Below are 14,505 nucleotides of genomic sequence, written 5' to 3'. Positions count from 1 at the left end.
GGTTTCCTCTTTGGGGCACGATTTCCTGCCGCTTATCAGCGCAAAAAAAATGTTTCGCAATCATTACCGAAACAGTATAAAAATAGCTTATCAATATTGTTGATATATAAATTGATTTAAAGTATATATATATGCTGACGGATTATTTGTAGTTTATGTTTGTGAGTGTATTTTTATAGTTGTCAATTAAAACTTCGTGAATTTTCGGTTTGTTGCTTATTGCATATTGCTTGTTACTGGTTACTTATTGCATATTATTGCTTGTTGTATTAATATGGTAGATGCTTCATTAATTTTACTCATAGTAGGAGTAACCATTTCTTTAATATTATCAAAAAATCAAATTAATTTATTTGTTGCAAAATTTAAGAAATCTGGTTTACAAGGTATAGTTAATGATTCTAAAAGTGAAACATCTAAAGCTAAAGGTAGAGCAGCTTATGGAGCTCCAGGTAATAATGATGATGAACCTATTCCAAAGCCAACTCCATTAATGATAACTCCAGAACAAGTTGCTACTTATGATGATAGACCTTGGAGACCATTTAGATGGCCATATCATCAAACCATGTCAATTTTTAAATTAGATATCAATCATTGGTTAGATATGGATAAATATTATGTTCATTATATAGAAGAAAAGAAGAGAATTTGGAAGAAATATGGTAAAGAAAATATTGATTGGTTACCTGAAGGAGAAGATGCAAGTTTTGAATTAATGGATACTGTCACTGAACATTTAATTGAAAGATATCCATTATTATTTACTGTATTAAAAGATGGAGGACCACTTGATTTTGATAATCAAGTTCCAGGAACTGGTAAAATTATTAGAAATGAATTAACTAAAGAAATTTTAGATATGACTTTACCATTAAAACAACATCCTTTATTATATGTTACTCAAATGGCTAAAGAAGATTTTTATTTAGTTAAAAAGAGACCAGATGGTTTACATTATTTAGTTGCTGCTGCTGTACCATTCCCTGGTGGAAGTTTTGGTGTTGATAGAAAAATTGGTAGAAACTTGGATGTTATTCATGAAGAAGTTCCTTATTATAAGGAAAAATTACAAAAATCTATGGAAAGATGGTTTGAAAGAATGAGACCATGTGATCCTGTTGAAAGAGCAAGTTGGTATATATCATGGGATCATAAATTAAGAGTTAATAATGTATTTCAATTACCTGAATTTAATCCAAATATGGATACTGATATTAAATCAACTGATCCTAGAGATTTTAATGTTAGAGTTGAAAGACAAACTCTTAGAAGATTACCTAAATCAAAAGCAATTATTTTTACTAATCATCCTGTATTTTATTCTATTGATGAAATGAAGGATGAACCATTAATTCCTTCACTTATTCGTAAGATTATTTTTGAAGGTCCTAGAGATATTATTAAATATAAAAATTTTGAAAGTTTTAGAGATCATATTGTTAGTTATCTTGATGGATTAATTAAGAGACAAATTGATTTAGGACTTATTAAAGAAGATACTCCATTGAAAACTTTACCTTCTTATCCATTTGCTCATTGGGTAAAGACTGAATTTGATTATACTAATGGAGGCTTTAATAATCCAAATTTTGATAAAGCCAAATCCAATTATTTAGAAAAGGCCAAGAAAGAAGTTCAATTTGCTAATGATTAGGTTAGTAATAATTGTGTAATTTTTCAATATAAATATAAATATATATATATATACATATTCTTATGACACTATACAATCATACGTTTATTTATGGTTGCTCTATGTCTTGTATGGCATGTATATAAAGTAGTACACAATAATTAGAAAATAAGGTTCGGATAAATCAATTATACATAAAACGATTGCTAATCCATTGTTTCCGATTATGCATTCTACTTTAATTCATACCCCTTTCACAATATGTATTAAAGATCACTTCCGACAGGTTCTGCATAATTTAGGGGGCAGGCAATTAAAAGAATTTGGCCGATATTAGCGTGCATTATACCCGATTTTGGGGGGGTCGTGTAACCCTGACACAAAACAAGACAAAGAACCAGCCAAAAAGAGGAGTCGTGCCGTTAGAAGTATAACGACTACTTAATAGTTTAACTACAATTACGAAAATATAACATAGTTTAATAACCACTAGTTATACAAGTACCTTGAACTTTTGTACTAATAGAATATTCAAACCTCATAGTATCAATTGGGGAGGGTATAGAATTGGAGGTGAAGAAAACAATTGCCAATTCAAGAAGGGTTTGTTTTACTTAGTTGCAAACTATACGCAGTATAAAAATTTACGAGCCAGCCATAGAGAAAGTAATAGAAAGTAATAGAAATTAATAAAGTTTTGAATTATTCATAAATAAAATAGATATATTTGACAGCCATATGACATCAAATCCTGGTCTAATAAGACTAATTATTCCTCCGATATCAATTCGAACAGTTTTAACATGTTTAGTATGGTATCTGGTATCATCATTAACATCTCAATTAACAAAATTAATACTTACAAGATGTACATTCCCATTATTTTTAGCTCAAAGTCAATCAATAATATGTACATTACTTGCCCTTTTATTTGTTATAATTGTTAAAAAATTCCCTCGAATAGCAGATTTATTTCCCGATGGTAGTATTCCAACTGAAAATACTAAATCAATCTTTAATTTATCAGTATTTCTTAAAGTATTACCATTAGGATTATTTCAATTTGTTGGTAGATATTTTTCATTAAGTGCTACTTCATTAATACCTTTAGCAACAGTTTCATCAATTAAAGCATTATCTCCATTATTAATTGTGGCGGGTTATAGAATATTGTATAATGTTAGATTTCCAATTATAACATACCTTTCATTAACTCCTTTATTAATAGGAGTTGTATTAATGATAGTATCTGATTCAGTCAATAATCCAAATTCCACTTCAAACTTATTAACAAATGATAAAAATGAAATTGATCCTACTCAAATTAAAGGTTTAATCTTTTGTTTAATAAGTACAATTATTTTTGCTGGTCAAAATATTTATGGTAAACAATTAATGACTTGGGATAATACTTCAATAACTTCCAACCCTGCATCATTAGTATTAAATACTGATACCACAAGACCAAATACACCTAAATTAATGAATGGTTCATTTTCACCTGTCAATAATAATGAACGGAAAGAAATTAATAAATCACCTTCATTTTTAAATGGAGCCAATGCAATTTTATCTAAATTTGTAAGACAAAGAAATTATAATACTACAGTAAGTCCATTACCTTATTCTTCTTCCGATTTACGATTAGATGAAAAATTTGATTATCAAAATATAAATCATAGTCATACCCATTTAAATTCTATTTCCCCATATGCTCAAGCCGTTGTAAATAGTAATACGAATGTTTATAATCCATTCGCTAGTATCATGGAAAGATTTGAATTAGATAAGGTTGCAAAACCAGATCAATTAACCATAATTCTTTACTGTTCAGTAATAGGATCTATATTTTCATTCGGTGGCTTTGTTTGGGAAGAATTGGGTCCATTAATTAAAGAGGTTAATAAATCAATTTCTGAAGTGACAACAACTAATAAGTATAACTTCTTATCAATTCTTAGTCTCATTTTACTTGATTCTTTATCATTTTTCATTCAGACTCTATTAGCATTTCATTTATTGGGTCTGATACCTACATTATCTTATTCAATTGCTTCAATGATGAAAAGAATCGTTATAATCACTGTTAGTATTGTTATGACCATTAGTGTAATTCCAATTCCAAATGATGAAAATGATGGATCATCAAAGATTCCCAGATCTTCATCACCTCCACCACCAGCATCATTTGGTTTCAATAAAATTACCAATGAACAATTTATTGGATTAATATTAATTGGAATTGGTCTTTACTCTTATGATAGATGGGGGTCAAGAGGTCTTAAAGCTCACAATGGTAAAAGTTGACCAATTATATTGCTTAATATGTTATATATAAATATAAATACAAATACAAATACAAATTAATATAGAATTAAAAAGAAAATATGTTTGGATGCTAGAATGCGAGATTGTCATTAAGAACTTGGACCCCTCCCTCTCTTTCACCGATTAAAGTTAATAAAAAGGTAGTACTATCCGTCTTTAACCAATATCGCCCGTAATTTCCGTGACTACCTAGATAATAAAATTACTACCTAACTAGTATACTCTCGTATGTGTTGTAGAGAGCACCAACCCTAGGTAAATACTTTGGAATTCCAAAGTCGAATTGTCGCCCTACAATAATACACATACTTGGTACAATAAAGAGGTTAAAAGAGATAAAGTGCTTATAAAAATTTTCACGCTAAATGTTTTTTTTAAGCTTAGATGAAAAGGGCGTGGGCCGGGTAAAATCCGCACTTTCGATCTGATTTGGGTTAAATTACCAATTGGTATAAAGCATATACAGTATAATATATGGCATAGTATATATAGTATAATATATAGTATATAGTATAGTATATAGTGAACGTTTTAAGACATATACATAATGAAGTTGAATATTTGTATAGCGGCTATATGTCAATTGGCCGGGGTTGTAAATTGTTTGGGGTTTTCTGGGAAGTTTGTCAACATACCTACCGAAGTGGATGAATTATTCAAGCAAAAGAATGCTAAGGTATTGAATGGTGATAATTATCAATCGAAGTTCTCTATTGAATTATATCCTTGGAACAATACTGCATCTAGTGATATTTCTGGGGTAAAGGCATTATTATATAAAGATTATTCCTTTACATTTGATGATATAACAGCTGGTGAATATGAATTATTAGTATCATCTTATGATTTTGAATTGGTCAATGAAAGATATAGAGTATTGGTTGATGGAAATAAAAATGAAATTGTGGCCATTAAAGATGATTTAAGATCACCTTCAGTTAATGTGACTTCAGGAGTTACTGTTTCATATAAAAGACCATTGGAAATTGAATTTGCATCAATAAAACAATTTTATCAATATTCTGGAGGTACTTTAACGGATATGATTCTTAGTAGTCCCTTAGGATTTATATTCAAAAATCAAACTTATACTATGATATTTGTTGTAGCCATTGGTGTAATGATTGCTCCTACGATTCTTCAATATATAAATCCAGAATTGGCTGATCAATTTAATCCTGCTAATCTTCAAGAGAGACTTGAACAATCTACTAAAGTCCAACAAGATGCCACTGTAAAAACTCAACCAATTGGTAATAAGCCTGTTGCACCTGCTAATAATAACCAAAATATTAGAAAAAGGAATAAATAATTAAGTAAAGTTTATATACAATTCTATAGAAATATTCTATACTTTAACATTAAGTTTTGCTCCTACTATAAAATACCTACTTGTGGTCCAACAAATTAATCCAATTATAGCCAATATACCGCAAAACATTGCAAACATATCGTATTGATGTTTTGAACCTTTCCCTATAATGGCTGCACCTAACGGAACTCCAAATAAATTACCTGAACTAACAATAAAGTACATTAAACCATATCTTTGACCAAACTTATGAACTGGGGTTATTGAACCAAGACATACAGGAGTTAAACTAAATATTGAAGCACTAAAGAATCCACATATAACAGAAAATGCATATAAAGCACCAAGATGATTTCCAAATGGTAACCATAAAGCAAAGACTGATAATACCATCCCAACTACCATTATGACCATCACATTAAAATTGCCTAGTTTATCGGCTAAAATCCCAGGAATTACACGTCCTATAATTCCTGATGAATTATATATAGTTAATAAAATATAAGATGTAGATTCACTTACTCCATGAGCAATACAATAAGTAGTATAGTATGTAAGAATTGACATTAATGAAGTTTCTGAAAATAATAATCCAAAAATGACAAATAGATACTTCATATCCTTCAAAGCAGAAAAGTCTAAAAAGTTTCTAGTTGAACTTAAAAATTTAGAATATTTACTTGCATATTCAGTTTCTGAATTATCTTCTCGTTCTGTATTATATATTCTTTCCTTTGAAAGTACAACTGCACATATCATACAAATAGTACATATGAATCCAAATATTCTTATAGCCCATGTAAATCCAACTCTTGGATATAGAGTTCTTAACATTAAGGGGAAAACAGCTCCTCCAATAGAACCACCAAGTGTAGCTAAAGCCACGGCTCTTCCTCTTCTTTTAAAGAACCAATGACTTATTACTCCAACTAAAGGATTAATACATAAGGCACATCCACTTCCAACACATACGGAGAATGAAAGAACAAAATGCCAAACTGTTTTACTTGATGCAACTGCCATAAATCCTCCAAATATTAGAATGGTTCCACATATTAAAGGAATTAAACTACCTTTCCTATCAAATACTGGACCCACAAATATACCTACACTAAAGCAAATAAACAGATAAATTGAAAATATCCAAGATACTGTAGAAGTATTTATTTTTAATAATTGATGGGTTGCAATATATGCTTGAATGGCACCCACTGAATTTAATGTACCAAAACATGCGGTTAAGCCTAAAAATGATCCTAATACTACTCCATAAGCTCTATACCCACCTTCAGGGAATTCATTATTTGGAGATTCAGTTTCAGTTACACTTTCATTGTCGGCTGCCACTACAACTTCTATACAAGACTCGGTTTCTTCTCTTTGAGAATCAGATACATCTATTCGTGTAGTTCTAATCTCTTGTAACCCAATAGCTCCCTTAGATATTACAGCCGTCTCTATCATTGTTCTTGTTCTGGCTGTGCACCCAATTGTATTTTTTTACAATTTTTAAATTTTTCACTTTTGGCCCACTATTTGTACTTTAGACATATAAAATATTTTCGCAACTTGCCTATTGCAGAGCTGCCCCACAATTTGGATATTTGGATCCTTTTATTTTTGCGCTTTTTGGCACGGCATTTAACAAAAAAATTCCCTATATAATAATAAAATTAAATTATATAAATTATTATATTTTATTATATTTTATATTATTCCTATATAATAATTATAATCCATACACTTTACCTGTTGAATCACCTAAAATAAGCTTTAATTGTCCTCTACTTAATCTTTCATCGGAATCTGTTTCCGAGAATTTAAATAATTCTATGGCTGTAATATAACCATCAAGTTGTTTCCATAATTCCAAACTATCTAAATCTATTAACCCCCATCCATTATCACTATAAGGAGTTAATTCAAATATTTGTATAGCTTTACCATGGGCAATTGTAAATATTTCATTAGACCAATGAGTGTGATTATTCAGAATCAGATTTTTACCAGTATCAACCATTGCATCATTGATACTGCCAAAACTGAAAGCAGTAATATATTTACCATTACCATTACCATTACCATTACCATTACCATTACTTTCATCATATTGACTTTCATATATAAAGTCTTGACTAAGAATTAAATCTCCATTAATGGTATAAATATTAACCACATTCTTTTCGGATGTAATATTGACTATAGCAATATTACCTGTATCATTAGATATAGAAATTAATGTTTTAATATGTTCATCTTTATGATGATTAGAAACCAATTTTCTAATGAACTTAAATCGAGCTAAATCCCATACAATAACAGTACCATCAGTATCAAGACTTATACCCATTTTATAACTTTTACTAAATTTTAATGATACAATAGCACTCGTATGACCTCTTAATATAGTTTGAAATTGTAAAGAAGTTGTTGGTTTTAATTCACATTTCCATACATTAATTAATCCATCTTCAGAAGCGGTTAAAAATAATTTATGACCGATTTGTAATATACAAGTTATATTACATCGATGAATATTTAAAAAAGTTGTATCATTAATAATTAATGATCCACTATTAAATTTTAAATTATTGGCCTTTCGAATTAATAAATCATCTTCTGATGCAACACATGAAGCTCGTCCAACCCATTTCTTACCATTTCTTGAACTAATTTCTAATTTTTCAGTTGGTAATTTTAATTTAGATTCAAATAATAATCGAGGAGTATTTTCATTTTCAATTAAATTAAGATAATAATTTGGTAAATTCAATACTTCCTTTTTAGGATGAGGTTTTTGAAATAATTTCTTTGGGGTTTGTCCAAAATTATTAATCATTCCAATCACTGCTTTCTTTTCAACTTCATCATGAATATTATCTAAATTAATGGCTCCATTATAAGAAAGATGATGAAATACATTTAAACATTTAATGGCTTCTGGTCCACTTTGTTTATAACCAAATACTAAATCAATCCATAAATTTAAATTAGCTGATACATAAGAACTTTCAAGAGCTTCTCGATGTTTAGCAATAAAAATTTTGGGATCTCCCTTAGCCCAAGGAGGTAAAGTAATATCATTAGGTGATTCACCATTTTGTAAAGTTCCAAATTCAAAATGATTGGAATTAACAAGAAATTCCGGTAAATAAAAGAATTCAGGAGTTAACTCTCGAACATCGGTTGTATTATCTCGAGATGCAGATATCCATGCCTTTTCAATTGAATTGAAAAGTCGATCAGCATGATCGAATTTACCTCCTTGTAATAATAAATACGATTGAACATAAGGCTTTAACCGAATTAAAAAGGATGTAACAATCATAGCAGAAGAATAATGAGTACCATAATGGAAAGCAGGAGCATCAGGATCATTAAGACTGGCAAGAGCTTCAAATCTTTCATGAAATTCATTAGCTCGACTTTCTGTTTGAGCACCCATTGGTTTAGATAAATCTCGGAAAGTTTTAGGATTAGATAAATCAAGAATTTCACTGGTATAATCCGCTATTACCCAAGGGAATACTGGATATTGAGTTAAATCATTAAAAGTTCTACCGGCCAAAGTATTAATAATCATTAAATAATAAAAATTAGACATTTCTCCCATTTTCCATTTCCTCGTGGCCGCTAAGAAAGTAGGATTTGAACTAGAAGATAATCCATTTTGAGAGAATGCTGAGGCTAACTTGGATGATAAGTATGATGAAGAACTATTAAGAATTGAATTACTGGATGATGGAGACATATAACTTGAAGATTGTAAAGCTCTAGTTAAATCGGAATCTAAACCTTTACCGGAAGCAAAGGAATAAATCTTATTATAAATAATATCTCTTTCTCGAGGTGAAAGACAAGTAATTAATATACTGGCTCCATCACTAAAGAACATTTCAACAGCTATATCTCTTAATAAGAATTGCCGTTTAGATACACAACTTAAATTCCCAAGTGACCAATTCTTATTACGATGTAATTTAGATTCATGCTTTAAGATAGCACTCGATTGAGAATTCACTAATTGTAAGATGGGATCTCGTAATTCTGCTGGAGCATCTTGAACATCAATTACATTCCCATCTTGACTATGGAAATAATTCTCAATCAAGTATAAATGATTAGTACCTAATATCATTAGACTTTCAATAGGTACTAGTCCATTGATTTGACTAACATTCCAAAGTGCCACTATTTGATCTCCAGCATATAAACTTCTTATAACTTTTCGATTCTTATCTTCATAAGCTGATTGAGCTTCAGTTTCAGTTTCAGTTTCAGTTTCTGTTTCTGTTTCTGCATCTGTTGCTTCAATCATATTCATATCAAGTGAAGGATTAGATGATAAACTTAAAGTATCTATTCCATTAGCAGCAATAGCATAATCATAACTTTGTAAATTAATAAATCTCTCTTCTTCTGGTACAATTGGTTTAAGGGGTACATTAATATTATAAGAAAGCTTTTCGGAATCCGGGAATTGATCTCCGACAATCATACGTCTTCTCATACGATCATTATTCTCAATATAATCCAATAAGTAATCCTTGGGTTTCCAATTATCATCAATTAATCGAGAAATCTCCACTTTTAAGATCTGATAATTGGAGATAAAGAATTGAACATTCTCTAAATGATCTTGTACAGACCGATTATACTTAACCAATTCTCCATTAACTATCAGAGACTTTAATTGTTCACAATCCTTTTCAAATGATTTAATATAAATACTATTCATTTGTCCTAAAGTCCCACCATTATGTAACATAAGTTTCGACATTTCAAATACATTTATGAATTCAATTTGTTTGTACTTATTCCGAAGCGTATTGTAATTATGAATTATGCTTCGGGTGAAGGGAGGATACTTTTGTAATTTAGCACAAGTATCACTATCATTCTTCGAGATTAAGTTAGTAAAGAATTCTCCTAATAGCTGTTGATCTACGTCTACTAATCCAATCACTTTACTAAACTTATCTTGATTGATAAGATAACAAGTTCGTAATAGACTGAAGGTGAATTCTATACTTTCCAATTGGTGTTGAGGATCTAATTTTAAAAACAGTCCTAAGGCCAATACAATTAATTGACTAAGAGGTTTATCATACAACACTTGACTATCAAACACCGTAACTTGTCGATAAAGAAATAACTTATAAGTTTGATTAACTTTGGTTATACCCGTGGCATTGGCCTTATCTTCAATATCCGATAACTTTAGTACTTTAAGAATAATCACTTCTCCTAAATGATTCTTTAACTTATTGAGATGCAGATAATATTGTTGATTATCACTGGACTCAGCTACTTCAATCACCGATAAGATACATGTGATATACTTATCAAGATCATCCTGACTGATATAATGATTATGGGCAAGAAACTCTTGTTGATAGTAATTCAACATCATGATCACAGAGTCAAGAAACTTGTGTTCATCATAGATGAAATTGGATACATCAATGAACTGATTGATATGATCAAAGATGCCGGGGAATATAAGATCAAGACACATTTTACGAGTGAAATCACTAAGACATACCAATACTTCAGCCATATTCGATTCTGTTAAATTACTAATGAACATATTGGTGATTACCTTAACTAATTTATTATAACACTCTTGAAAATTACTTCGAATGGTATCATTAGACCATTTGGTAGATAATTGTAAATAGCCTAATAATTCAATTATGCCCTCTAAGAATTCTCGAGTTAAGTAGAACTTCTTGAGTACACTGACCTTCTCAAATCCTATATTAATTGTATCAATGTATGCATTTAGTAAATGTAATACATTGAATGATAAGGTGAGATTTTCATTATCTTTGGTGGTGGTTCTGGTGGCCATTGGAGAAGCAGGATTACTGCCTAATAACTGTCCATACTTTAGACTGAGTACATACATGGAATTCAATACTAAATTGTTTAATAATAGTAGGAATTCCGGTACTGCTATAGTATTAATTGCTGAAACGTTATTGATAAGAATTGAACTTAATCCACCTCCACCACCACCTCCACCACCAGAAATATCCTCTATACCCACTCCCGATAAAAAGATACAAGCAAGAACATCATCATCTTCCCACCAATGCTTTAAGAAATGAGTTAAGATATCCAAACCATGATTGATTTGAAAGAACTTTCGAATAATGCCTGCTCCCAAGATCTTAAGTAATTTCGATAATAATCGAAATCCACATATGGCTACTTGTTTAGAAGTTTGGAATTGAAATAAAAGTAATATCCAATGAATAGTTATCGATCGAGAAAACTTTCTTAACGTTTTAATTGAGGAATTAGGATCACATAAGAAATCCGTTAATGTTTGTAAGACCAATAGACCATAGTCGGATGATACATCTTGATTGTAGAGAGCATAATTAATGTATAAAGCCAATGATTTTATGTTATCTACTGAAGAATCCGTAGTGATAATACTAGTTAAGGTTAAACCCAATTGATGTTTAACTTGAGGAGTCACAGTCACCGTCACTGATGAATGAGTAATAGGACTCTTAAGAAATTGGATAAGTTTCTTAAGAAGTTTCATCTTATGAAGTTCAACCACATTGGTATCTCTATAACGAGATCCTTCAATCAATACTTGGAAATGATATAGTAAATATTCAAAGGAATCACTTGTAGAAAACAATTCTAAATTAAGTACTAAGAATCTATAGGCTAAGGGGTTAACTATTATAGATTCATAAGGAGATATGAAATCATATCCAATATACGATAAGATCATATTCAATAAGTTCGATCCATTACATCCAGTTAAGGTTAAGGATTCGAATTTATTACCATTAATCTCATCTAATAATGAAAAAGTTAACGATCCATTACATTTCTCATGATAATTAGTTAGTAATACTGAAAGAATCCCATACCCATTAACATTCTCAAACTCTTTACTTAATCTCCAGTTGTTATTAAGTATGATAAATAATACATTCAATAATTTATATAATAAGCTATCCCGTAGTTTTGGATCAGTTATTTCAAATATATTTTCTATTACTTTTAATAATAAACTGGCACCTCCTATAGTATATAATGCTCCATGAATCGAAGGAGAATTATGATAATAGAACGAAGTAAAGGTATTGGTATTGGCATTGGCTTGAATAGGATACTTTTCTTGTTGTTGAAAAGTCTGAAAGATCTCACTAGTATCAAATAGAATATTCTCTTGTTTCAATTTCGATAGCGATTTAATAAGGAGAGTTCTTTCAAACATATCTGGTTTATCATGAGGAGACTTATTCCGAATATAGGCCGATATGTTATTGGTTAGACTAGTAGAATGATTAAGTCCAGTAGCTTTAGATTTGGTGGAGGAGGTGCCGGAGGAAGGATTACCATTAGAATTCCCAAAGAGATTGGTATGTTGAGGTCGATTGGATTCCTTTCTTTGCGTTCGTAATTCATTCTGCTTTATAGCAACATTGGCCAATCCACGATAACTTAAATGATTTAGTAAATTCAATAAGTTATCGGAATTGAACTCTTTAAAATCCCAATCATAAGATAATCCGAGATTATATAATAAATTAATCCATTCATATGATAAACTAATATTTAGAATTGAAAGATTCTTTATAAATAATTCATCAGTTATGGTTTCTGGTACATTATTTCCAATTGATACTTTATTCCAAAACGGGATAACCTTATGAATGTCAGGTCTCGGTATAGATTCACTATATTCTCCATCAATAAATAAGTTAAGATTGGCATAATTATCATAAGTCAATACTACTTGAATATACCCTTGATTCTTTAGAATTATATTATCATTATCATTATCATTCTCATTAATCTTTAAGATTTGATTAAACATAATGGGTTCAGTTGATCCTGTCTGTTCATTCTTGATTTCTACCATAAATTGATTATAATTAATCAATTGTAAACTCAAACTTAATGAAGTAGGACTGGTATTGGAACTACTTAAGGTAAATAAAGTTAATGGATCTTCATTATCTGAACTTTGATTATTAATTTTAAACCATGAATGTATGGTGAAATTTCGTTTAATATCATCATTTATAAAGGGGAAACTAGTGATTTTATTAAATAGAATGAATTGGAAATGGGCTGAATATTTTGTATATAGTTTCTCTAATAAATCCAATATAGTTAATTTACAAATCCAATTAGTATTGGAGAATAATGGACTTATTAATTTCTTAAATAAGGGAATATCACATCCTAATTCTAGAAATGTAATAATTAATCGAGCATATTGATTAAGGATAGTGGGAGATTCTAATGAAAGTGAAGATATATCAGGACTTAATTTCAATAATTCATATAAATAACTCAGAATAAGTATCTCATGAAATGATAATTGATGAAGTCTAATCTTTACATTATAGATTAATGAAAAGATATAGATGAGTAATTCAAGGAGAATGATTTTGAAATCTCGATATAATTCCTCATCGAGTCCATTAATATCATTTATCAATTGCTGGAATTTCTTAATATCTAAATTAATCCCCTGATCATAATTATCAATTGATAGTAAGAGTGGTTGAACTGCTGAACTTAATGATGCATAGTCTTCAATTGCATATCCCCAATTCAATTGCCAATTGATTAGTCCATCTCGATCGATAGAGAAGGTCGGAAATACTTCATCACATAAATATTCAATTAATTTAATATCGGGAGGTGAACCTTCGGAGTCGGAATCCATCCTCCTCAATTGCTCGGATGCCATTTAGTACTTATTCACACACGGGAAAAAGCGGTTGAATCACTGACTATACGATCAATCGTTATTGGCTAGGTGCTTATTACTTATTACTAATCTTAGTGATCTGAAGGTATGGGTACTGTGTGGTTAGAGCTTATATATCAGGCAGCCAGCCTTTTCTATATCTGGGGTTAGTCCATACATTTTATCTTTTGGGCTACGCACACCAACTGTAGTTAAGACAACCACCAGTCAGTGACGGAACAGACATATTTTGTAGTATAGCCTCGAGAGATAAGAGTAGTAGAGGCAAGTACAGATGGAGATCTCCGAGGAAATCAAGTTTGGGAGGTATAGGACGTAAAATACGTAAGTTATAGCTAGTATATTGAGAGAGACAGTGCTATGGCCGATATGTCCACCACCCACAGATATGTATCCCAATAAGATCTGAGGTGTAATTTGTGCTTAGTGTAAACAATTAGACTGCCTGTGAACAGTGACTTACGTCATCCT

At 30.4% G+C, this 14,505-nt stretch overlaps 4 protein-coding genes across 4 annotated transcripts; 3 read left to right on the top strand and 1 right to left on the bottom strand. All coding sequences in view use genetic code 12, as the record gives it.

Moving 5' to 3' along the window:
- Positions 1 to 274: 274 nt before the first annotated feature.
- Positions 275 to 1,658, top strand: RJT21DRAFT_132177 (uncharacterized protein; the record flags this gene model as incomplete). Its single annotated transcript, XM_064883113.1, has 1 exon — positions 275 to 1,658. The coding sequence occupies one exon, from the start codon at positions 275 to 277 to the stop codon at positions 1,655 to 1,657; it is 1,383 nt and encodes a 460-aa protein (XP_064741030.1).
- A 243-nt stretch (positions 1,659 to 1,901) lies between these two features.
- Positions 1,902 to 4,269, top strand: RJT21DRAFT_117343 (member of triose phosphate translocator family). Its single transcript, XM_064880665.1, has one exon. The coding sequence runs from the start codon at positions 2,375 to 2,377 to the stop codon at positions 3,941 to 3,943; it is 1,569 nt and encodes a 522-aa protein (XP_064741029.1). The 5' UTR covers positions 1,902 to 2,374; the 3' UTR covers positions 3,944 to 4,269.
- A 162-nt stretch (positions 4,270 to 4,431) lies between these two features.
- On the top strand, positions 4,432 to 5,294 carry RJT21DRAFT_11637 (uncharacterized protein). The gene has a single exon (XM_064880425.1). It carries the CDS (start codon positions 4,512 to 4,514, stop codon positions 5,274 to 5,276), a length of 765 nt encoding a protein of 254 aa, XP_064741028.1. The 5' UTR covers positions 4,432 to 4,511; the 3' UTR covers positions 5,277 to 5,294.
- Positions 5,295 to 5,312: 18 nt separating this feature from the next.
- On the bottom strand, positions 5,313 to 14,130 carry BPH1 (Bph1p; the record flags this gene model as incomplete). Its single annotated transcript, XM_064883112.1, has 2 exons — positions 7,021 to 14,130; positions 5,313 to 6,731 (listed from the first exon to the last, which is right to left on the bottom strand). Exons 1-2 carry the CDS (start codon positions 14,011 to 14,013, stop codon positions 5,313 to 5,315), a joined length of 8,412 nt encoding a protein of 2,803 aa, XP_064741027.1. The 5' UTR covers positions 14,014 to 14,130.
- Between the last annotated feature and the right edge of the window lie 375 nt (positions 14,131 to 14,505).

The sequence above is a fragment of the Scheffersomyces amazonensis genome, assembly GCF_036850825.1.
Source record: "Scheffersomyces amazonensis strain UFMG-HMD-26.3 chromosome Unknown RJT21scaffold_1, whole genome shotgun sequence".
Taxonomy (NCBI): domain Eukaryota; kingdom Fungi; phylum Ascomycota; class Pichiomycetes; order Serinales; family Debaryomycetaceae; genus Scheffersomyces; species Scheffersomyces amazonensis.
This window is presented reverse-complemented; position numbering and strand designations above follow the sequence as displayed.